General features: G+C 43.9%; 1 protein-coding gene across 3 annotated transcripts in view; it reads right to left on the reverse strand.

Moving 5' to 3' along the window:
- The window catches only part of LOC140206123 (olfactomedin-like protein 2B), a 76,882-nt gene that overhangs the window by 9,199 nt on the left and 41,546 nt on the right, over window positions 1-26,137 (reverse strand). For 2 of the 3 annotated variants that reach the window (XM_072274315.1, XM_072274314.1), the window contains one exon: window positions 19,092-19,268. In XM_072274315.1, coding sequence (XP_072130416.1) covers window positions 19,092-19,268 — 177 coding nt within the window. Of the gene's footprint in view, window positions 1-11,383; window positions 12,170-19,091; window positions 19,269-26,137 lie in introns of those variants that run through there. The other variant, XM_072274316.1, reaches the window with a different exon arrangement.

The following is a 26,137-nucleotide window of genomic DNA, read 5'->3' on the forward strand; positions in this document are numbered from 1 at the left end:
TAGAGTGAAAAGCTTGTCTTGCATACTGTTCATACACATCTATTCATTGTGCAGGGCATTGGAGTAGTGTAAGGTAAAATAATAACAGAAATAAAGTGTAACCTACAGAGAAAGAGCAGTTCAGGTTGACAAGAAGGTGCAAGATCATAACAAGGTAGATTGTGAGGTCAAGAATCCATCTTATTGTGCTAGGGATCCATTCAATAGTCTCATAGAAGCTGTCCTCAAGCCTGGTGGTATTTGCTTTTGTATTTTCTGCCCAGTGGGAGAGGGGAGAATTAAAAATGTTCAGGTGGATGAGGTATTTGACTATTCTGGCTGCTTAACTGAGGCAGCAAGAAATATACACAGAGTCCAAAGAAGGGAAGCTGGTTTCCATGATGGGCAGAGCTGTGTCCACAACTCTCGCAGGCAGAAGAGCTATCATACCAAGCCATGATGCATGCAGAAAGGATGCTTTCTGTGGTACATTAATACAACTTGCTAAGTGTCGACAGGGACATGTCAAATGTCTTTAGCTTGCTCAGGAGGTAAAGGTGTTGGTAAGCTTTCTTGAATGTGGCATCAACATGATGGACAAGGACAAGCTGCTGCTGATGTTGACTCGTAGGAATTTGCAGCTCTTAACCTTCTGAACCTCGGAACATGTACACCACCCCCTTCCTGAAGTCAATGACTAGCTCTTTTGTTTTGTTGGCATTGAGGGAAAGGTTATTGTCTTGACATCATGTTATTAAGCTCTCGATCTCCCTGTTTTCAGGCTTATAATTATTTGAGTTACAGTAAACTTATATAGAGCAAAATGTGGCCATGCAGTCCTGAGTGTACAGTGGTTAGAGCAGGGGGCTGAGGACGCAGTCCTGTGGAGCACCAGTGTTGAGAATAATCATGGCAGAGGTGTTGCTGCCGATCTCCACTGATTGTGTTCTGTTGGTCAGGAAATCGAGGGTGCAGTTGCAGAGGGAGGTCTCAAGATGGCGGCACGACGCAGCTCGCAGCAGTCACTCCGGTGGTGATGTCTGTTATTTGTCAAGTAGGGTGCCGTGCACAATCCTGATTTGATGGAGACGGACGTGAGAGCACAGAGGAACATCTGGTGAAACTTCTGAAATGCCTGCTTCGCTGCTGCTGCTACTGTGGGGTCCGGAATCTCCGGAGGGGAAGGCCCTGAGTCCTCGGCTTTGCTTGTTGCTCGGCGGCCGGGGCGGGGTCAAAGCGCTCGGCAGAGGATGGTGCTCGGAGAGGCTGTGTCAGAGGGGCTGATCGGAGGCTCGCAGTTTTCGGACGGACTCAGAGTCCGCTACGCCGGGTGCTTCCAATGGTGCTGCATCGGCAAGTTGGCGGCGCTTGGAGGTTCATGGTGGGGAGAGTTCCTCCCTTCTGCTGCCTGCATGAGATGATGAGCCTATTAGGACTTTGAGACTTTTTTTTAACCGTGCCCATGGTCTGCTCTTTATCAAATTATGGCATTGCTTTGCACTGTTGTAACTATATGTTATAATTATGTGATTTTGGCAGTTTAGTCTGGGTTTGTCCTGTGTTTTCTCGTGATATCATTCTGGAGGAACACTGTATCATTTTTTAATGCATGCATTTCTAAGTGACAACGAGGACTGAGTGTCCTCATAATCTAATCTAAGAGTCTGATAATGATCTTGCTTGGAATTATAGTATTGAAGGCAGAGCTGTAATCAATAAACAACTTTTAACATGAGTAAAATAGAAATAAATAAAAATGACTACTAGTTTCTCAGGGTGTTTAGTTTTTCTTTGAAACTCTTCTTAACCTTCTTCACCGAATTCCCACCAACCCACAGGTTACCATCCACTCCCAGTGACTCTCTTCAAAAAATGAAAGCAATCTCCAGGAAGTGGTTCACTTTCTGCATACTTGATTCTCTTCCTTCCTGCTCACCATTTCCAGGAAAGCAATTGTGGGCATAAAATTCAGTAAATGGCACACTATGCTCCTAGACCTCTTTAGTGGATTACGTTTTTGAGGTGGCAGAAAATTACTGTGGGTTTCGATTATACATTACAGAAGATTTAGTGCAGGCACACTTTAGAAATCCATCAAAAACAGATGTATCAGTATTTTCAAACAAGAGAAAATCTGCAGATGCTGGAAATCCAGAGCAGCACACATAAAATGCTGGAAGAACTCAGCAGGACAGACAGGAAGAGTACAGCTGACGTTTCAGGCTGGACTTTGGAAAAAAGCTGAGTAGTAGATTTAAAAGGTGGGGGAGAGGAGAGAGAAAAACACAAGGTGATGGGTGAAACCTGGAGGGGGGGTGGTTGAAATAAAGAGCTGTGTAGTTGATTGGTTGAGAGATGGCTGAAAAAGGGAGAGTCTGATAGGACAGGATAGAAAGAAAATCGGGGAAGAGCACTAGAGGGAGGCGGTGGGCAGACAAGGAGATAAGGTGAGAGAAGGAAAAGAGGATGGGGAATGTTGAAGGTGGGGAGAGGCATTACCGGAAATTTGAGAAATATATGTTCATGTCATCAGGTTGGAGGATACCAGATGGAATAGACCATAAGACAAAGGAGCAGAAGTCAGCCATTCGGCCCACCGAGTCTGCTCCGTCATTTTATCATGAGCTGATCCATTCTCCCATTTAGTCCCACTCCCTCGCCTTCTCACCATAACCTTTGATGCCCTGGATACTCAGATACCTATCAACCTCTGCCTTAAATACATCCAGTGACTTGGCCTCCACTGCTGCCCATGGCAACAAATTCCATAGATTCACCACCCTCTGACTAAAAAAATTTCTTTGCATTTCTGTTCTGAATGGGCGCCCTTCAATCCTTAAGACATGCCCTCTCGTACTAGACTCCCCCCATCATGGGAAACAACTTTGACACACTCACTCTATCCATGCCTTTCAACATTCAAAATGTTTCTATGAGGTCTCCCCTCATTCTTCTAAACTCCAAGGAATACAGTCCAAGAGCAGACAAACGTTCCTCATATGTTAACCCTCTCATTCCCGGAATCATTCTATTGAATCTTCTCTGTACCCTCTCCAACGTCAGCACATCCTTTCTTAAATAAGGTGACCAAAACTGCCCACAGTACTCCAAGTGAGGTCTCACCAGCGCCTTATAGAGCCTCAACATCACATCCCTGCTCCAATACTCTATTCCTCCAGAAATGAATGCCAACATTTCATTTGCCTTCTTCACTACCGACTCAACCTGGAGGTTAACCTTAAGGGTATCCTGTACGAGGACTCCCAAGTCCCGTTGCATCTCAGAACTTTGAATTCTTCCCCCATTTAAATAATAGTCTGCCCGTTTATTTCTTCTGCCAAAGTGCATAACCATACACTTTCCAACATTGTATTTCATTTGCCACTTCTTTACCCATTCTTCCAATCTATCCAAGTCTCTCTGCAGACTCTCCGTTTCCTCAGCACTACCGGCCCCTCCACCTAGCTTCGTATCGTCAGCAAACTTAGCCACAAAGCCATCTATTCCATAATCCAAATCGTTGATGTACAATGTAAAAAGAAGCGGCCCCAACACGGACCCCTGTGGAACACCACAGGAAACCGGCAGCCAACCAGAGTAGGATCCCTTTATTCCCGCTCTCTGTTTCCTGCCAATCAACCAACACTCTATCCACGTATGTAACTTTCCCGTACTTCCATGGGCTCTTATCTTAAGTAGCCTCATGTGTGGCACCTTGTCAAAGGCCTTCTGAAAATCCAAATATACAACATCCACTGCATCTCCTTTGTCTAGCCTATTGGTAATTTCCTCAAAAAATTGTAATAGGTTTGTCAGGCAGGATTTTCCTTTAAGGAATCCATGCTGAGTTCTGCCTATCTTGTCATATGCCTCCAGGTACTCTGTAACCTCATCCTTGACAATCGACTCCAACAACTTCCCAACCACCGATGTCAAGCTAACAGGTCTATAATTTCCTTTTTGCTTCCTTGCCCCCTTCTTAAATAGCGGAGTGACATTTGCAATCTTCCAGTCCTCCGGAACCATGCCAGAATCTATCGACTTTTGAAAGATCATCGCTAATGCCTCCGCAATCTCCACAGCTACTTCCTTCAGAACATGCGGGTGCATTCCATCTGGTCTGGGAGATTTATCTACCTTTAGACTATTCAGCTTCCTGAGTACTTTCTCTGTCATAATTGTGACTACGCACACTTCTCTTCCCTGCCACCCTTATGTGTCCGGTATATTGCTGATGTCTTCCTCAGTGAAGACTGATGCAAAATACTCGTTCAGTTCCTCTGCCATCTCCTTATCCCCCATTACAATTTCTCCAGCATCATTTTCTATCGGTCCTATATCTACTCTCACCTGTCTTTTACTCTTTATATACTTGAAAAAGCTTTTAGTATCCTCTTTGATATTATTTGCTAGTTTCATTTCATAGTTAATCTTTTCCCTCTTAGTTTCCTTTTGTAAGGCTTTAAAAACTTCCCAATCCTCTGTCTTCCCACTAATTTTTGCTTCCTTGTATGCCCTCTCCTTTGCTTTAACTTTGACTTCTCTTGTCAGCCATGTTGCATCCTTTTTCCATTCGAAAATTTCTTCCTTTTTGGAATATACCTGTCTTGCACCTTCCTCACTTCTTGCATAAACTCCAGCCACTGCTGCTGTGCCGTCCTTCCTGCTAATGTCCCTTTCCTGTCAACTTTGGCCAGATCCTCTCTCATGCCACTGTAATTTCCTTTACTCCACTGAAATACCAACACATCAGATTTCGGCTTCTCTTTTTCAAATTTCACAGTGAGCTCAATCATGTTATGATCACTGCCTCCTAAGGGTTCCTTCACCTCAATCTCTCTAATCACCCCCGGTTCATTACACAATACCCAATCCAGTACAGCCGATCCCCTAGTGGGCTCAACAACAAGCTGTTCTAAAAAGCCATCTCGCAGACATTCTACAAATTCTCTCTCTTGAGATCCAGTGCCAACCTAATTTTCCCAATCCACTCGCATGTTAAAATCCCCCACGGTTATCATAACACTGCCCTTCTGACAAGCCTTTTCTATTTCCTGTTGTAATTTGTAGTCCACATCACTGCAGCTGTTTGGAGGCCTATAAATAACTGCCATTAGGGTCCCTTTACCCCTGCGATTTCTTTGCTCAACCCATAAAGATTCTGCACCTTCCGATCCTATATCACCTCTTTCTAATGATTTAATATCATTTCTTACCAATAAGGCCACGCCTCCCCATCTGCCTACCTTCCTATCCTTCCAATACACCGTGTATCCCTGGACGTTCAGCTCCCAGAGACATGCATCCTTTAGCCACATCTCAGGGATGGCCACAATATCATACCTGCCAATCTGTAGCTGCACGACAAGATCATCCACCTTATTCCTTATGCTGCATGCATTTAAGTACAACACCTTAAGACCAGTATTTGGTACTTTTCACTTTGATTTCACTGCAACTTTATTGCACTGCAGCTCATCCCAATGGCTACAAATTTGCCCCATCACCTGCCTGTCTTTCCTGACATCTTTACTGCTCACTATCTTAGATTTATTTCTGTTTTCCCCTCCCTTCGCTCTGTCATTCCGGTTCCTATCCCCCTGCCAATTTAGTTTAAACCCTCCCTAACAGCTCTATTAAACCTTCCCGCCAGGATATTGGTCCCCTTCGGGTTCAGGTGTAACCTGTAACTTCCCCCAGAAGAGATCCCAATTATCCAAGAATCTGAAGCCCTGCCCCCTACACCAGTCTCTCAGCCACGCATTCATCTGCCTGATCCTACTATTCTTGCCCTCGCTAGCACGTGGCACAGGTACCAATCCCGAGATTACTACCCTGGAGGTCCTGCTTCTCAGCTTCCTTCCTAACTCCCAGAAATCGCTCTTCAGTACCTCCTCCTTTGTCCTATCTATGTCATTGGCACCAACATGTACCAAGACAACTGGCTGCTCACCCTCCCCCTTCAGAATATTCAGGACCCGATCCGAGATATCCCGTACCCTGGCACCTGGGAGGCAACATACCATGCGAGTATCTCTATCAGGCTCACAGAATCTCCTGTCCGTTCCCCTGACTATGGAATCCCGTATAACTACCGCATTCCTCTTCTCCCTCCTTCTCTCGGGATTACTGCCTGTGCCACGCGACAGTGAGAGTAGGAATGCGATGAGGTGGAGGATAAATGCGTGGCTGAGGGATTGGAGCAGGGGGCAGGGATTCAAGTTTTTGGATCATTGGGACCTCTTTTGGCGCAGGCGTGACCTGTAGAAAAAGGACGGGTTACACTTGAATCCTAGGGGGATCAATATCCTGGCAGGGAGATTAGCGAGGGCTACTGAGGTGACTTTAAACTAGAATGGTTGGGGGGTGGGAATCAAATTAAAGAGGCTAGGCGTGAGGAGGTTAGTTCACAACAGGGGGATGGGAACCAGTGCAGAGAGACAGGGGGGTGTAAAGTGAGGGTAGAAGCAAAAAGTACTAAGGAGAAGAGTAAAAGTGGCAGGCCGACAAATCCAGGGCAAGCATTAAAAAGGGACACTTTTCAACATAATTGTATAAGGGCTAAGAGAGTTGTAAAAGAGCGCCTGAAGGCTTTGCGTGTCAATGCAAGAAGCATTTGTAATAAGGTGGATGAATTGAAAGTGCAGATTGTTATTAATGATTACGATATAGTTGGGATCACAGAGACATGGCTCCAGGGTGACCAAGGATGGGAGCTCAACGTTCAGGGATATTCAATATTCAGGAGGGATAGACATGAAGGAAGGGGAGGTGGGGTGGCGTTGCTGGTTAAAGAAGAGATTAACGCAATAGAAAGGAAGGACATAAGCCGGGAAGATGTGGGATCGATATGGGTAGAGCTGCGTAACACTAAGGGGCAGAAGACACTGGTGGGAGTTGTGTACAGGCCACCTAACAGTAGTAGTGAGGTCGGAGATGGTATTAAACAGGAAATTAGAAATGTGTGCAATAAAGGAACAGCAGTTATAATGGGTGACTTCAATCTACATGTAGACTGGGTGAACCAAATTGGTAAAGGTGCTGAGGAAGAGGATTTCTTGGAATGTATGCGGGATGGTTTTTTGAACCAACATGTCGAGGAACCAACTAGAGAGCAGGCTATTCTGGACTGGGTTTTGAGCAATGAGGAAGGGTTAATTAGCAATCTTGTCATGAGAGGCCCCTTGGGTACGAGTGACCATAATATGGTGGAATTCTTCATTAAGATGGAGAGTGAAATAGTTAATTCAGAAACAAAGGTTCTGAACTTAAAGAGGGGTAACTTTGAAGGTATGAGACGTGAATTAGCTAAGATAGACTGGCAAATGACACTTAAAGGATTGACGGTGGATATGCAATGGCAAGCATTTAAAGGTTGCATGAATGAACTACAACAATTGTTCATCCCAGTTTGGCAAAAGAATAAATCAAGGAAGGTAGTGCACCCGTGGCTGACAAGAGAAATTAGGGATAGTGTCAATTCCAAAGAAGAAGCATACAAATTAGCCAGAGAAAGTGGCTCACCTGAGGACTGGGAGAAATTCAGAGTTCAGCAGAGGAGGACAAAGGGCTTAATTAGGAAGGGGAAAAAAGATTATGAGAGAAAACTGGCAGGGAACATAAAAACTAACTGTAAAAGCTTTTATAGGTATGTAAAAAGGAAAAGACTGGTAAAGACAAATGTAGGTCCCCTACAGACAGAAACAGGTGAATTGATTATGGGGAGCAAGGACATGGCAGACCAATTGAATAATTACTTTGGTTCTGTCTTCACTAAGGAGGACATAAATAATCTTCCAGAAATAGTAGGGGACAGGGGGTCCAGTGAGATGGAGGAACTGAGCGAAATACTTGTTAGTAGGGAAGTGGTGTTAGGTAAATTGAAGGGATTGAAGGCAGATAAATCCCCAGGGCCGGATGGTCTGCATCCCAGGGTGCTTAAGGAAGTAGCCCAAGAAATAGTGGATGCATTAGTGATAATTTTTCAAAACTCGTTAGATTCTGGACTAGTTCCTGAGGATTGGAGGGTGGCTAATGTAACTCCACTTTTTAAAAAAGGAGGGAGAGAGAAACCGGGGAATTATAGAATTATAGTTAGCCTAACGTCGGTGGTGGGGAAACTGCTGGAGTCAGTTATCAAAGATGTGGTAACAGCACATTTGGAAAGCGGTGAAATCATCGGACAAAGTCAACATGGATTTGTGAAAGGAAAATCATGTCTGACGAATCTCATAGAATTTTTTGAGGATGTAACTAGTAGAGTGGATAGGGGAGAACCAGTGGATGTGGTATATTTGGATTTTCAAAAGGCTTTTGACAAGGTCCCACACAGGAGATTAGTGTGCAAACTCAAAGCACATGGTATTGGGGGTAAGGTATTGATGTGGATGGAGAATTGGTTAGCAGACAGGAAGCAAAGAGTGGGAATAAACGGGACCTTTTCAGAATGGCAGGCTGTGACTAGTGGGGTACCGCAAGGCTCAGTGCTGAGACCCCAGTTGTTTACAGTATATATTAATGACTTGGATGAGGGAATTAAATGCAGCATCTCCAAGTTTGCGGATGACACGAAGCTGGGTGGCAGTGTTAGCTGTGAGGAGGATGCTAAGAGGATGCAGAGTGACTTGGATAGGTTGGGTGAGTGGGCAAATTCATGGCAGATGCAATTTAATGTGGATAAATGTGAAGTTATCCACTTTGGTGGCAAAAATAGGAAAACAGATTATTATCTGAATGGTGGCCGATTAGGAAAAGAGGAGGTGCAACGAGACCTGGGTGTCATTATACACCAGTCATTGAAAGTGCGCATGCAGGTACAGCAGGCGGTGAAAAAGGCGAATGGTATGCTGGCATTTATAGCGAGAGGATTGGAGTACAGGAGCAGGGAGGTACTACTGCAGATGTACAAGGCCTTGGTGAGACCACACCTGGAGTATTGTGTGCAGTTTTGGTCCCCTAATCTGAGGAAAGACATCCTTGCCATAGAGGGAGTACAAAGAAGGTTCACCAGATTGATTACTAGGATGGCAGGACTTTCATATGAAGAAAGACTGGATGAATTGGGCTTGTACTCGTTGGAATTTAGAAGATTGAGGGGGCATCTGATTGAAACGTATAAAATCCTAAAGGGATTGGACAGGCTAGATGCAGGAAGATTGTTCCCGATGTTGGGGAAGTCCAGAACAAGGGGTCACAGTTTGAGGATAAAGGGGAAGCCTTTTAGGACCGAGATTAGGAAAAACTTCTTTGCACAGAGAGTGGTGAATCTGTGGAATTCTCTGCCACAGGAAGCAGTTGAGGCCAGTACATTGGCTATATTTAAGAGGGAGTTAGATATGGCCCTTGTGGCTACGGGGATCAGGGGGTATGGAGGGAAGGCTGGGGCGGGGTTCTGAGTTGGATGATCAGCCATGATCATAATAAATGGTGGTGCAGGCTCGAAGGGCTGAATGGCCTACTCCTGCACCTATTTTCTATGTTTCTATGTTTCTCCTGCACAACAGCGCCAGGCTCAGTGCCAGAGACCCGGTCACCGTGGGCCCCCTCAGGTCCCCCTCAACAGCATCCAGAACAAGATATCTGTTGCTGAGGGGGACAGCCACAGGTATGCTCTCCACTATCCGGGCATTTCCCTTCCCTCTCTTGATAGTGACCCAGTTTTCTGACCCCTGTAGCCTAGGGATGACTACCTCCCTGTAGCTCCTGTCTATCACCTCTTCACTTTCCCTGATAAGCAGTAGGTCATTGAGCTGCAGCTCCAGATCCCTAACACGGTCTCTGAGGAGCTGCATCTCGGTGCACCTGGCGCAGATGTGGCCATCAGGGAGGCTGGAGGTCTCCCAGGATTCCCACATCTGACACCCTGAACAAAGCACTAACCCTGCAGGCATGCTATCTAATTCTACAGGAATGAAACAGGAGAAATAAGTCTACTCACCCACTTACCTCGCCAAAAAGATGAACTTTTTAAATCGTTAGCTCGTACTGTTAGCTGTGAGAGCCCTGCTGTTCCTGTCTGTCTGGGCCGATTCGTGAAGGGGGGGGGGGGAAGAGTTGGTGCTTCGCTCTCACCTCTCCCCGTTTACCGCCAAAGCCCGTTGATGCCAAAGCCCTACACTCTGTTACCGCTCACTCCACTGCCCGCTCCGACAGCTGCCCACTGTAGAGGGTGGTCTCCTTTTTAAACTCTCTGCGCTGTCCTGTTGACGTCACGCACCTGCGCAGTCTCATCCTTCGTGCACTCGAAGAAGTTTTTTTAAAAAACTGCCTTGCTTCAGAATTCAGCTCCCACGATGCTCTGTAGTCCCGATCCAAAAGACAGCCATTGGTAGCAACCTTCCTTTTTAAACTCTCTGCACTGTCCTGTTGACGTCACACGCCTGCGCAGTCTCGTCCTTCTCGCACTCGAAGAAGTTTTTAAAAAAACTGCCTTCCTTCAGAATTCAGCTCCCACGACGCTCTGTAGTCCCGATCCAAAAGATTATGTGGTGTTGATCCTCCAACCTGAGTGTGGCCTCATCACAACAGTAGAGAAGGTCATGGATTGACATATCAGAATGGGAATGGGAAGTGGAATTAAAATGAGAAGCCACTGGGAGATCCAGCTTCTTCTGGTAGACGAAGCATAGGTACTCGGTGAATCAGTCTCCCAATCTATGTCAGGTCTCACCGATGTACAGGAGGCCACACCGGGAGCACCAGATACAGTATATCACCCCAACAGACTCACAGGTGAAGTGTCACCTCACCTGGAAGAACTGTTTGGGGCCCTGAATGGTAGTGAGGGAGAAGGTGTAGGGGCAGGTGTAGCACTTATTCTGCTTGCAAGAGTAAGTGCCAGGAGGGAGATCAGTGGGGAGGGACAATTAGACAAGGGAGTTGTATAGGGAGCGATCCCTGAAGAAAACAGAAAGTGAGGGGAGGAGTAAAAATGTGCTTGGTGGTGGTGTCCCATAGGAGATAGCAGAAGTTCCGAAGAATTATGTACTGGACATAGAGGCTGGTGGGATGATGGAGAATGAGGTAATAGCAGACTTGTGTGAAATGGAAGAGATGTGGTTGAGGGCAGTGTTAATGGTGGAGGAAGAGAAGCCCCTTTCTTTGAAGAAACAAGAGAAAATCTGCAGATACAGGAAATCCAAGCAACACACACAAAATGCCCTATATTTTTATCTCCAGACCTGCTGAAGGACTTGGCCCAAAACATCAACTGTACTTTTTAGATTAGATTAGATTATGAGGACACTCAGTCCTCGTTTATTGTCATTTAGAAATGCATGCATTAAAAAATGATACAATGTTCCTCCAGAATGATATCACAAAACAAAAGGACAAACCAAGACTAAAACTGACAAAACCACATAATTATAACATATAGTTACAACAATGCAAAGCAATACCATAATTTGATAAAGAGCAGACCATGGGCACGTAAAAAAAAAGTCTCAAAGTCCCGATCGACTTATCATCTAATGCAGGCGGCAGAAGGGAGAAACTCTCCCTGCCATGAACCTCCAAGCACTGACAACTTGCCGATGCATTGGAAGCACCCGACCACAGCCGACTCTGCGTCCGTCCATAAACTTCGAGCCTCTGACCAGCCCCTCTGATGCAGCCTCTCCGAGCACCATCCTCTGCCAAGCGCTTCGACCTCACCCCGGCCGCCGAGCAACAAGCAAAGCCAGGAACTTGGGACCTTCTCCTCCGGAGATTCTGGACCACACAGTAGCAGCAGCAGCGAAGCAGGCATTTCAGAAGTGTCACCAGATGTTCCTCTGTGCTCTCACGTCTGTCTCCATCAAATCAGGATTGTGCACAGCACCCTACTTGACAAATAACGGACATCACCACTGGAGTGGCCGCTGCGAGCTGCGTCGCGCCACCATCTTCTCTTCCCTTTTTTCCATAGATGCTGAGTTCTTCCAGCATTTTGTGTCTGTCAGTATTTTCCTAGAATCCAGTTTCTTTTCCTGAAGGGAAGACATCATGATTGTTTGAAGTTACTGCTGGCTCCATTCTAGGACACAATTTGTGTTGCCATTCCTCGCCATTGCTTTTAAGCAGCAAAAGGTGACTAATCATCCTTGAAGTTTGAGATGATGTGCCGAATCTTTGCAAACTTCTTAAAAAAAAAGGCATTGCCATTCTTTCTTTGCAATGGTACTTACTTGCTGGACCCAGGACAGATACTCTGAAATGATAACACCAAAGAATTTAAAGTTGCTGACCCTCTTCAACTCTGATCCCCTGACTGGTTTGTGGACCTCCGGTGTCCTAATCCTGAAGTCAATAATCAGCTTCTAAGTCTTGCTGACATTAAGTGAGAGGTATTTGTTGCGGCACCACTCAGCCAGATTTTCAATCTCCCTCTTACATTCTGAGTTGTCACCACCTTTGATTCAGCCAACAGTGGTGTTATCAGCAATTTTAAATATGGCATCAGAATGGACGGCTATGTGCTGAGCCAAAAGAGATGGGGGAAATTTTGAACAATTTCTTTTCTTCAGTATTCACTAAGGAGAAGGATATTGAATTGTGTAAGGTAAAGGAAACAGGTAGAGTAGTTATGGAAAGTATGACAATTAAAGAAGAGGAAGTACTGGCACTTTTAAGGAATATAAGAGTGGATAAGTCTCCGGGTCCGGACAAGATATTCCCTAGGACCTTGAGGGAAGTTAGCATGGAAATAGCAGGAGCTCTGACCGGAAATATTTCAAATATCATTAGAAACGAGGATGGTGCCGGAGGATTGGCGTATTGCTCATATGGTTCCATTGTTTAAAAAGGGTTCTAAGAGTAAAACTGGCAATTATCTGCCTGTGAGTTTGACGTCAGTGGTGGGTAAATTGATGGAAGGTATTCTTAGAGATGGTATATATAATTATCTGGATAGACAGGGTCTGATTAGGAACAGTCAACATGGATTTGTGCGTGGAAGGTCATGTTTAACAAACCTTATTGAATTTTTTGATGAGGTTACTAAGAAAGTTGACGAGGGTAAAGCAGTGGATGTTGTCTATATGTACTTCAGTAAGGCCTTTGACAAGGTTCCACACGGAAGGTTAGTTAGGAAGGTTCAATCATTAGGCATTAATATGGAAATAGTAAAATGGATTCAGCAGTGGCTAGATGGGAGACACCAGAGAGTAGTGGTGGATAACTGTGTGTCAGATTAGAGGATGGTGTGTAGTGGTGTGCCTCAGGGATCTGTACTGCGTCCAATGTTGTTTGTAATATATATTAATGATCTGGATGATGGGGTGGTAAATTGGATTTGTAAGTATGCAGATAATACTAAGATAGGTGGTGTTGTGGATGATGAGACAGGGTTTTCAAAACTTGCAGAGAGATTTAGGACAGTTAGAAGAGTGGGCTGAAAGATGGGAGGTGGAGTTTAATGCTGAAAAATGTGAGGTGCTACATTTTAGTAGAACTAATCAAAATAGGACATACATGGTAAATGGTAGGGCTTTAAGGAATGCTGTAGAACAGAGGGATCTAGGAATAATGGTGCATAGTTCCCTGAAGATGGAATCTCATGTGGATAGCTTTTGGTTTGCTGGCCTTTAGTAATCACAGCATTGAGTATAGGAGTTGGGATGTAATGTTGAATTTGTATAAGGCATTGGTAAGGCCAAATCTGGAGTATTGTGTACAGTTCTGGTCACCGAGTTATAGGAAAGATGTCAATAAAATTGAGAGAGTACAGAGGAGGTTTACTAAAATGTTGCCTGGGTTTCATCTCCTAATTTACGGAGTTGAACAAGTTAGGTCTTTATTCTTTGGAGCGTAGAAGGTTGAGGGGGGACTTGATAGAGGTGTTTAAAATTATGAGGGGGATTGATAAGAGTTGACGTGGTTAGACTTTCTCCATTGAGAGTGGGGAAGATTCAAACAAGAGGACATGGGTTGAAAGTTAGACAAAAGTTTAGGGGTAACATGAGGGGGAACTTCTTTACTCAGAGAGTGGTAGCTGTGTGGAATGAGCTTCCAGCAGAAGTGGTTGAGGCAGGTTCTATGTTGTCATTTAAAGTTAAATTGGATAGATATATGGACAGGAAAGGAATGGAGGGTTATGGGCTGAGTGCAGGTTGGTGGGACTAGGATATGGTAAAAGTTCGGCATGGACTAGAAGGGCCGAGATGGCCTGTTTCCATGCTGTAATTGTTATGTGGTTATATATGGCATTGGAGCTGTGCCTAGCCTCACAGCCATAAGCATAAGGTGAGTGTTATAGCGATTTTTGGGGTTAGCACAGGTGGCAATTAACTTAACCAACTTTGGCCACTAGCCTTCAGATTCAAATATGCATTTAAGCTTAAATTTAAAATGCAGACCAGACAGACCAGGAAACAAGCATTAAACAAATTGTCTACATATGCATGAATCCAATCAACATCCCATTGCATGGATACAACAGTAATTAACACTTATTGTGGGTGTGATATTGGAAAGATCCAGACATTTGAAATTGTCACATATGAAGCTCAAAGAGGGCATTGTAAATATGGATTTGTTTGAATTGTCCTGCATTTTCTTTGATCTTTAGCATATAAAATGAGTGTAGACCTTTCAACTGAAAGGGCCTCAGTATGATGCCTACTGCATCTTGTTTTGTCAAATAAACAGGCTGCCTCATAACTACCAGTACTTTTCTCAGGTGACTTCATTCACACAACATTTGGTGTCAGATGTGGAATACCTTCTGTGACCCATCATGTGGCTAATGATCTTAGCAGTCTAAGTGGGCGAGCATTTTAGAATTAGCACTCACACTTCGATCTGCTCAGGTCGGTGGTACATGGAATGCAAGGTATCATGAACACAGGGAGCTGAACTGGTAGATATAAAAGTGGTGTGTGCATACGTGCATGAGTGCTTATGTAAGAGACAAAACTTTGTGTGTTAATTTGGTGAGATGGGGCCACCAGTTGCGAAGGGAAGTTATTGAAGGCCAGCGGGGGCATATATATACTCGTTCCAGGAGCTGCATTTTAGTATACACATTTTGCAAGTTTAATGCAAAGGACTACAGCGGGGATATAACCGTATGACAATTACAGCACAGAAACAGGCCATCTCGATCCTTCTAGTCCATGCCAAACACTTACTCTCACCTAGTTCCACTGACCTGCACTCAGCCCATAACCCTCTATTCCTTTCCTGTCCATATAGCTATCCAATTTAACTTTAAATGACAATATCATGAGTTTAGACACACATACGTGGCAGATTGCGGAGTATGCTGTGGTTTAAGTGTGTACTGTTTAACTTGTATCTGTCATTTATGTTTTGCATTGTGTGGGAATTGCTGTGGAATTGCATTGTGTGGGAATTGCTGTGGAGATATTTCAGGGAGAGGTTTCACCCCGATGTACCTGTCAGGATAGCACCTAATGAGGTCAGGCAACGTCAGGTCAAGAACCCTGATGATCTGAACTAGCCCTTGACTCTGATTATGACCATTCATAAGCCCTTCACCCCCGGGGGAGAAACAGAGCATTTTGTCAGAGTTGTCCTCACTTAAAGTCGCATGTGAGAATTTGGAATTCTGGCGCAAGCTCGAGGAAGTGGTTGAAATTCATCAGATGCATCCTAAAGATATACACATGTTGGTAAAAGCAAAGTGCCCGAGGATTATGTGGGACAGTATGGCCGAGGGGGTGCGAGGTGGTACATGGGCAACCTCTAGGAACTCCAGCAGTGAAAAAAGATACCGCTCTTTTAAAAAGGAAGTGAGGCAGCGACTAGCAGGAAGTGAGAGTAACTGGCGAACAATAATGGCAGTGATTCAAACAGCTAGTTAGACAGAAGGTAATTACTGAGCGTATGAGGAGTATTCAGGGTTGGATAATCCAGGGAGGGATGACCCAGTCCTGAAAGTGATGAAGGAAGGCCTGAGCTCAGCCCACCAGCAAGTTTTAGAGTTAGAGATAGCAGTGGGGTTGACCTAGTTTCATGGGCCAATAAGACAGACCAAAGAAAATGCAAGAAAAATTGTAAACTGGCTATAGTGGATGTAGCTGCTATGATGTCATAGAGGGTTTGCTTGTGTGCTAGCAATGAAGGCACCTAGCAAAGGACTGCCAGACCAAGCATAAAACAGTAAAGGAGTTGATATGCTACAGCTGTGGCCTACCAGGGCATGGTTGGAGGCAGTATCCAAAAAAAGGGAAGAAAAACAGGTGAAAGTCACAGTGAAAGCAGAAGACACCTAGAGCATGACAGAAGTCCGTGAGTAGCATGCTAAAGTGTACTTTGTAATGAAGGCTGGTTGCTGAAAGTAGATTACAGTCGGCCCTCCTTATCCGCGAGTTCCGCATGCGCGAATTCAACCAACCACGAATCGAGAAAACCTGGAAGTGCTCTTCCAGCACTTGTTGTTCGAGCATGTACAGACTTGTTTTTCTTGTCATTATTCCCTAAGCAATGCAGTATAACAAATATTTTACATCTCACTTACATTGTATTAGGTATTATAAGTAATCTAGAGACGATTTAAAGTATACGGGAGGATGTGTGTAGGTTATCGTGGATCGGGATCGAAAAAAAACATAAGTTCTCTTACTAAGTAAGTCGGAACAGGTACATCCGGTATTATTTAGCGTCAGTTGGTCAAATGTTTGTCTTAGTATATAGTATATATTTTACCTTTCTATGCATATAAAATACTTAAGAAACATAAGTTTCAGCGCCGGGCTCGGGATCGGAAGTTCCTGAGTTCGATCCAGTGACAGATCACTCCTGAGTGCGCTCTCCATCGCTGCTGGGTTGATGTGAAGGATTAAAAACCCAAAACCCAATAATTAAACCACTGCATTGCTTAGTAACAATTGTAGCTTTAATTGGGCAGGGCCTTTCTCATCTTTCTCATTTTATCCTTTAAAATTGTTCCGATCATTGACCGACTGTAGCCTAATGCTTTTCCAATGACCAATGGCATTTCACCTCTTTCTGATTGCTTTATTATTTCCACTTTATTTTAAATCACGATCGTGATTATTTTCGTGAAGAAACACTGCGGAATTAGAGCTCCGCTGCCGGGTCCTAATGCCCACCACACCAAGACAGGTTAAATAAGGTCCAAGGTTCCCCTGGGTCCTAAGATCCACCACATTGAGACAGGTTGAACAAGGGACTTGAGCATCCATGGTTTTTGGTATCCACAAGGGGTCCCGGAACCAATCCCTTGCAGATAAGGAGGGCCGTCTATATAAGTTGAATAGCAGAGAATAGAAAAGATATTGGGGAAAATAGATGGAGGGGGATTTAAGTTAAAACAGAGACAGCAACAGCAGGTTCTACAACTTTGATGGCATGGCAGTCTGAGAAAGATTGCACACGGCATCTGAAGGCAGTCACCCCCACCCTGAATAGTGTGATGGCGGGAAGACCCAAGCATTTGAAAATGTCACATATATAGCTCAACGAAGGCATTGTAAATATGGATTTGTTTGAATTGTCCTGCATTTTCTTTAATCTTTAGCATATAAAATGTGTGTAGTCCTGGGCAGGCAGACCTTTCCACCAAAAGGACCTCAATATGATGCCTACTGTATCTTGTTTTGTCCAATAAAGAGGCTGTTTCATAACTACCAGTCTTTTCTCTGGTGACTTCATTCACACAACAGTGAGTAGAGCAGGGTCTAAGCACACAGCTTTGCAGTGCACCAATGCTGATGTTGATTGTGGAGGAGGTGTTGTTACCGGTTTGACCTGACTGGGGTCTGCAAGTGAGGAAATCGAGGATCTAGTTGTACAAGGAGGTATTGAAGCCAAGGTCTTGAAGCTTATTGGTTAGATTTGAGGGGATGATAGTATTGAATGCTGAACTGTGTTCCCAAAAAAACAACCATGTCCTAAGACTTTGTCCCTGATTTTTATATCCTTCATCTAGTGGAATGCATCTAGATACTTCTTAAACATTGTGAGAATTTTTGTATTCATTAATCCCATGGGAATTATATTCCAGATTCCAATCATTCTCTGGGTGGAAAAATTCTTCCTAAGATCCCATCTAAACCATACTGTGCAAACGTCTTATGCACATATATGTAGCTAGGGTGCCAAAAACCTTTGCACAGCACTGTAGTAATTTTATGTATTGCACTGTATTGCTGCTGCAAAAAAAAATTCATAATATATGTGAGTGATGATAAACCTGATTCTGATATGGGTCTTTATTGTGGATTGAGAGTACGAAGGAGGCAGGGATGGGGGAGGGAGGAGGAAGAACCAGAGAGACATTCTGTAATGATCAATAAACCAATTGTTTGGAATCAAATCACCTTGCCTGGTGTCTCAGGGCTGGGCACCACCCCGGCACTCCTTCTCTGCCACCTGTCCCATACTGCTCGGGCAGCGCTCCACCCTTGTCATTCGCAATATCCTTTGCTCCCGCCAGATTTACAAATTCGCTCTCCGCTCCATGTTAACAAATACAGTACAGTGCAAAAGTCTTAAGCACCTTAGCTATATATATTTGTCTATGACTTTTGCACAGTACTGTGTCTTAACATAGACCATGGCCCTATGGTTTTAGATGACTCTGCAAAAGAAAAATGTTTCTTACTATCTGCCCTGTCTGTGCCCTCCACAATTTGGTATGCCTCAACTGGTCATGCCATGGACTCATATTGGCTCATGCATCATCTCAAAACTCACTCACCCACCAACCTTTCTACTGTCAACATATGTAAACATGTTGCACTGCCTTTTCAGCTAAGTCACTGATATAAATTATTAAAGCTCAAGTCCTAGGATAATCACTCTGGTATCTCATTAATAAGAGTCTATCAATGCAACAAAGACCAATTTCCATCTGTGAACTAATCCTTTGGGGAATGTAGGATGTAAAGATAAGAATGTTCTCTAGGTTTGATTGCTAAGTGAGGAAGGAGTGCAGCACAATTTGTCCTTAAAATTGTTCACAAAAAAAGGAAGGAATATAAACAGAAAATGTTAGAAACACTCAGGAAGTCAGGCAGCATCTGTGAAGCAAAATATTTCAGTGTTACTGGTTCAGCTTAATGGCTTTTCAGAAGTGAGAAAAGTATAGGTGTGTATTCTTGGAACAACATGAAACTTCCTTGTATTTTAGATAGTTCACTCACCTTGTCTGAAGTTTTCCAAGTTGCGAAACTCTACCAGTGTGTTACCATAATAGTAATTGGTGATGTAAATTTTATCACTTCGTGCTAATGGATCCTTCATCCAGGCCCCTTCATTTCTCCCATAAGTGTGTTTGGTCTTGGGTTTAGAGATGGTAGACAAAGTCTCTTTGCATTCACCTGCAAGTAAGAATATTGGCATGTTAGCTTTACTGTATGTCACATAATAATAACCCTCTGTACAATAACATCAAATATTCTTGCAGGCACAATGATCAAAAAGCCCACAGTCAGACACACAATCATTATGTAGGTATTGCAGATCACCCAAAGAACCAATGCTCATACTGCCCTGCTAAGTTGAGAACTTCAGCAAGACAAGAACACAGAAAAGAAGCAACACACATCAAAGATGCTGGTGAACCCAGCAGGCCAGGCAGCATCTGTAGGAAGAGGTATAGTCGACGTTTCGGGCGGAGACCCTTTGTCAGGACTAACTGAAAGAAGAGCTAGTAAGAGATTTGAAAGTGGGAGGGGGAGGGGGAGATCCAAAATGACAGGAGAAGACAGGAGGGGGAGGGATGGAGCCAAGAGCTGGACAGGTGATTGGCAAAAGGGATATGAGAGGATCATGGGACAGGAGGTCTAGGGAGAAAGAAAAGGGGGAGGGGGGAAAACCCAGAGGATGGGCAACTGGTATAGTGAGAGGGACAGGGAGAAAAAGGAGAGAGAGAAAAAGAATGTGTGTATATAAATAAATAACGGATGGGGTGTGAGGGGGAGGTGGGGCATTAGCGAAAGTTTGAGAAGTCAATTATATAAATAAAGAAAAGAAGCAGTCTGTTCTTATCGAGATGAGAACTCTCAGTACCTTTGGTACAGAAAGCCAACTACAAGTGTGGTGAAACTGCCAACCATCAAGCTCACAACCTACCTCCTTGAACCGAAGATGGTTAAAACAATCTAATGTTATGCTATAGTACATTAATAAATACTCACTGTTATTAATCTGTTGGCTTCTCTGCATGAAACATGAATATAGTTTAAATCAAAACTATCACTGCTGTTCACTTTTATTTAAGAAAACAAATGCGCAGTAAATGAATAGAATCAAGCCAGCTAATGGCAGGCCGCTCAGCCTTGCAAAAGTGGTAGGGAGTTTACTGGAGAAATTTCCAAGGGGTAGGATTTATGTATATTTGGAAAGATGGGGACTCATCAGGGATAACCATCAAGGCTTCATGAGGAGAAGACTCCTGTCTCACAAATTTTTTGAGATGGTAACTAAGAGAAACAATAGAGAGAGGGGAAAGAGGATTCATGTAGATGGGCAAAAAGGTGGGCATTCTCGCGATGGGCTGAAGGGCCTATTTCTGTGCTGTATGACTCTATAGTTGCAGAAAATCCTCACCTCTGAAAGCAATAAGATAAATTTACCAACACACACAAATTTCTGGAGGAACTCAGCAGGCCAGGCAGCATCTAGGAAAAGAGTACAGTTGATGTTTCAGACCGAAACCCTTTGGCAGCACTGGAGAAAAAAAGTTGAGGAGTACATTTTAAATGTGGGGGGAGGGGAGAGGGAATCACAAGGTGATGGGTGAAACCTGGAGAGGGAAGGATGAAGTAAAGAGCTGGGAAGTTGATTGGTGAAAGAGAAAGCAGGCCATGGAAGAAAGGAAAAGGGGGGAGGAGCACCAGAGGGAGGTGATGGGTGGGCAAGGAGATAAGGTGAGAGAGGAAAAAGGGGATGAGAAATGGTGGGGGGGGGGGGCGGACGGCATTACTAAAAGATTGAGAAATTGATGTTCATGCCATCCCAAATGGAATATAAGATGTTGTTCCTCCAACCTAAGTGTGGCCTTATCATAATAATGGAGGAGGCCATGAGTGGACATATCGGAATGGATATGTCACCCCACCCGCCATTTCCCCTCCTTCACCATTTCCCACCCTCTTTTCCCTTTCTCACCTTATCTCCTTGCCCGCCCATCACCTCCTTCTGATGCTCCTACCCCCTTTTCTTTCTTCCATGGCCTTCTATCCTCTGCTATCACACTCTCCCCTTCTCCAGCCCTGTATCTCTTTCATCAGTCAACTTCCCAGCTCTTTAATTCATTCTTTCCCCTCCAGTTTCTCTCTCCCCTCCCCCCACCTTTTAAATCTACTCCTCAGCATTTTTCTCCAGTCCTGCTGAAGGGCTCTGGCCCGAAACATCGGTTGTACTCTTTTCCTGGATGTTGCCCGGCCTGCTGAGTTCCTCCAGCATTTTGTATGTGTTGCTTGGATTTCCAGCATCTGAAGATTTTTTCTTGTTTGTGATTGGAAGATAAATCTACTATTCCAGCTAAGAAACAATTCCAAATATGTACTGTAACAGAAGTATTAGCACTTATATTGAACCTTTCACATCATTGGGGTATCCTCAAGTGTTTCACTGCCAATGAACTATTTTAGTCATCTTTGTAAATTTAACAGCCTATTTCTACACAGCAAGTTTTATATGACAATGACCAGATCTTCATCCTTTCAATAAGTAATGCATTTTTCAGGAATAGAAGTGGCTAGTACACTTGGGAAAATTCTGATTTTTTCAAAATAGAGCCATGTTTTAAAATGCACTTGTGAGAAAAAAAGTGAGTCCTCAATTATAATGCTTAATCTAGAATTAGGATGGCTTCCTAGTGGATGAGTCAGATTAAGTAAAATGCAATTTATAATTTAGGACATTCTGATGACAGACACTTCAGCCGGTAAATTTTTGGCAACCATTCCCAGCTGGTCAGACACTTTGTGCCACAGTTTTGGAAATTGCCTGCACATAAAAAAGTTTGATGCAAAAAGTAAGTGATTTAAAGCATTAGTGGGCTTGTACTTCAGATAAATGACAGAGCCTTGTGAGTTTTGATTGAGCGTTGACAATGGAAAGGTTTGACATTAAGTACTTATAACCGTAGCAAGGATTTTCGTCTGACCCATGGACGAAACAGAAACTGGCTCAGCCAGTGGCTCCCCTACTGGGATTCCATTAGACTGTATTTTGCTTCAGAATCTTGTATGATCCTGGAGCAGCTGGAACTGCGGATGCAGGTGGAATAAATGGAGCATTGAGCAGCTCTGTAATTAGCGAGCTTCAATGCTGAACATAGAATATCAAAGCTCAGTTAAATTGTTACTGGATACTTGTATGTTGCTGAGACCAACGTGCCAACAGGGGCCAAGAACTGATCCAGCTTGGTTTACCATGCATTACAAGCTAGGTTCACTTTCTAGGTTATTCTCTTTCTAGTCAGGGTTTCATGTTTCACTGTTATTCTTTATTGGAATGTGTGTACAGTATATTAGTACATGTGCAAGTCAGTCAAAGACAGTATCACTCCTGTTTCACAATCCCATCAATACCACGAGATACTATGGCTGTCTGTTGTTTCTTAAATGATAACTGGTCAACTCACTCTCAGGACCTTTAATGTCACCATTAATCCAAGGTGTTTCATAAAGTGAGGAAGGAAGAGACCCTGAACTATTTTGGAAAGCATCAGGTTGGATAAGTTGCCGGGACCGGATGAGATGTACCCCAGGCTACTGTGGGAGGTGAGGGAGGACATTGCTGAGCCTCTGGCAATGATCTTTGCATCATCAATGGGGACGGGAGAGATTCCAGAGGATTGGAGGGTTGCGGGTGTTGTTCCTTTATTCAAGAAAGGGTGTAGAGATAGCCAAGGAAATTATAAGCCAGTGAGTCTTACCTCAGTGGTTGGTAAGTTGTTGGAGAAGATTCTGAGAGGCAGGATTTATAAATATTTGGAGATGTATAATATGATTAGGAGCAGCCAGCATGGCTTTGTCAAGGGTAGGTCATGCCTTATGAGCCTGATTGAATTTTTTGAGGATGTGACTAAACACATTGATGAAGGTAGAGCAATAGATGTAGTGTATATAGATTTCATCAAGGCATTTGATAAGGTACCTCATGCAAGGCTTATTGAGAAAGTAAGGTGGCATGGGATCCAAGGGGACATTGCTTTGTGGATCCAGAACTGGCCTGCCCACAGAAGGTAAAGAGTGGTTGTAGACAGGTCATATTCTGCATGGAGGTCGGTCACCAGTGGAGTGCCTCAGGGATCTGTTCTGGGACCCTTATTCTTTGTAATATTTATACATGACCTGGATGAGGAGGTGGAGGGATGGGTTAGTAAATTTGCTGATGACACAAAGGTTAAGGTGTTGTGGATAGTGTGGAGGGCTGTCAGAAGTTACAGCGGGACATTGATAGGATGCAAAACTGGACTGAGAAGTGGCAGATGGAGTTCAAACCAGATAAGTGTGAAGTGGTTCATTTTGGTAGGTCAAATATGATGGCAGAATATAGTATTAATGGTAAGACTCTTGGCAGTGTGGAGGATCAGAGGGATCTTGGGGTCCGAGTCCATAGGACACTCAAAGCAGCTGCGCAGGTTGACTCTGTGGTTAAGAAGGCGTACGGTGTATTAGCCTGCATAAATCGTGGAATTGAATTTAGGAGCTGAGAGGTAATGTTGCAGCAATATAGGACCCTGGTCAGACCACACTTGGAGTACTGTGCTCAGTTCTGGTCACCTCACTACAGGAAGGATGTGGAAGCCATAGAAAGGGTGCAGAGGAGATTTACAAGGATGTTGCCTGGGTTGGGGAGCATGCCTTATAAGAATAGGTTGAGTGAACTTGGCCTTTTCTCCTTGGAGCGACAGAGGATGAGAGGTGACCTGATAGAGGTGTATAAGATGATAACAGGCATTGATCGTGTGGATAGTCAGAGGCTTTTTCGCAGGGCTGAAATGGTTGCTACAAGAGGACACAGGTTTAAGGTGCCGGGGAGTAGGTACGGAGGAGATGTCAGGGGTAAGTTTTTTACTCAGAGAGTGGTGAGTGCGTGGAATGGGCTGCCGGCAATGGTGGTGGAGGTGGATATGATTGGGTTTTTTTTAAAGAGACTTTTAGATAGGTACATGGAGCTTAGTAGCTGTAGGTAAGCCTAGTAATTTCTAAGGTAGGGACACGTTCGGCACATCTCTGTGGGCCGAAGGGCCTGTATTGTGCTGTAGGTTTTCTATGTTTCTAGCACAGACACAGACGAGTCAGCCCACCATGCTAGGGTAACAATAATCAGCACAGGGTTACTAAAACCACATACCTACTTTAGTCATGCATTAAAACTTTCCTCATTGCATTGTAAAGGTCCTAACAGCACACTTTATCACATTGAGCTACTTGGTAATATTTCCTATTGATCCATCATTATCCCTGGGAACCACTTAAGGGTAAAAAACTGAACCGTCTTGATACACTAGAACTTAATGCTAGGTCCTAGCCTCTAAATAAAGAGAATGAACTACTTTTAGAAAATTTTAATTTGAAAGCAGTCTTTCTTACCCCTATTGTGGGCTTGACCTCTTTGTCCATTTGGATCAAGGCTGGAATGACATCTAATACTAACTGTACCGGAGCACAAAGAAAACATCGATGAGGAGAGTTTTATGAATTCTTCTTCCTAGATAGACAATTTGGATCAAGGATGATGCTTGCATTCCAGTTTTGGGAGTCCTGAAATGCCACAGTGGACAACGTGAGAGCCCAGGCTCTTCTACAGAAAGGGCCTGATGCGGCTTTCCTTCTGTGTGCTCCTGATGCATGGATCCAGTACCAACCCCAAATGCTTCTTCACCACTTTTAGTGGTTACGGGCTAAAGATTTCCAGAAGTTCAAAGTAAATTTATTTTCAAAGTATATATATGTTACCATATACAACTCTGAGATTCATTTTCTTGTGGGCATGCTCAATAAATCCATAATAGAATAATTACCATAACAGAATCAACGAAAGACCACACCAACTTGGGTGTTCAACCAGTCTGTAAAAATCAACACACTGTGCGGATACATAAGCAATAAGTATTGAACAGATGAGATGACATGTTCTTGAAAGTGAGTCCATAGGTTGTGGGAACATTTCAATGATGAGGCAACTGAAGTTGAGTGAAGTTATTCCCTGGGGTTCTAGAGCCTGATGACTGAGGGGTAACAACTGTTCCTGAACCTGGTGCGTGAGACCTGAGGCTCCTGTACATTCTTCCTCATAGCAGCAGCAAAAACAGAGCGTGAACTGGATCGGGGGTGGGGGTGTGGGGTCCCTGATGACGGATGCTGCTTTTCTGTGACAGCATTTTATGTAAATACGCTCAGTGGTGTGGAGGGCTTTACCCGAGATGGACTGGGCTGTACTCACTACTTTTTGTACAATTTTTTGTTCAAGGATATCAGTGTTTCCATACCAGGCTGTGATGCAGCCAGTCAATATACTCTCCTCTGCACATCTTTAAAAGTTTGTCAAAGTTTTAGATGTCATGCTGAATCTTTACAAACTCCTAAGGAAGTAGAGGTGCTGCTATGCTTTTTTCAAAATTCCACTTATGTGCTGGGTCCAGGAAAGCTCCTATGAAATAATAACACCGAAGAATTTGAAGTTGCTGACCCTCTGCATCTCTGATCCCCCAATGAGGACTGGCTCATGGACCTCTGGTTTCCTTCACCTGAACTCAATAATCAGCTCCTTGATCTTGCTGACATTGAGTAAGAGATTATTGTTATGGCACCTCCCAGCTAGATTTTCAGTCTCCCTCCTATATACTGATTCATCATCACCTTTGATTCGGCCAACAACAGTGGTGTCATCAGTAAACTTGAATATGGCACAGAATCTGTGCTTAGCCACACAGTCATAAGTGTACAACAAGTAGAGCTAATCACACAGCCTTGTGGTGCACCTGTGCTGATGGAGGTGGTGGAGATGTTTCCCTTGGCCCATTAGTATTTACCAGCATTTGACTCTGTTTCCAAAGGTCCAACGTCTGAAAATTTTTAAAACTACAAAAGGAAATCAGAAATAAAACCAGAAAATACGAGAAACACAAGGCAGGTCAGGCAATATCAGTGGAATATGAAACAGGTTCAACACTTCAAACTGAAGATCCCTGTACAACACTGGAAAAATGGGATAACAAACTTGTTTT

This window comes from Mobula birostris, chromosome 12, assembly GCF_030028105.1.
Source record: "Mobula birostris isolate sMobBir1 chromosome 12, sMobBir1.hap1, whole genome shotgun sequence".
In the NCBI taxonomy this organism is placed as follows: Eukaryota; Metazoa; Chordata; class Chondrichthyes; order Myliobatiformes; family Myliobatidae; genus Mobula; species Mobula birostris.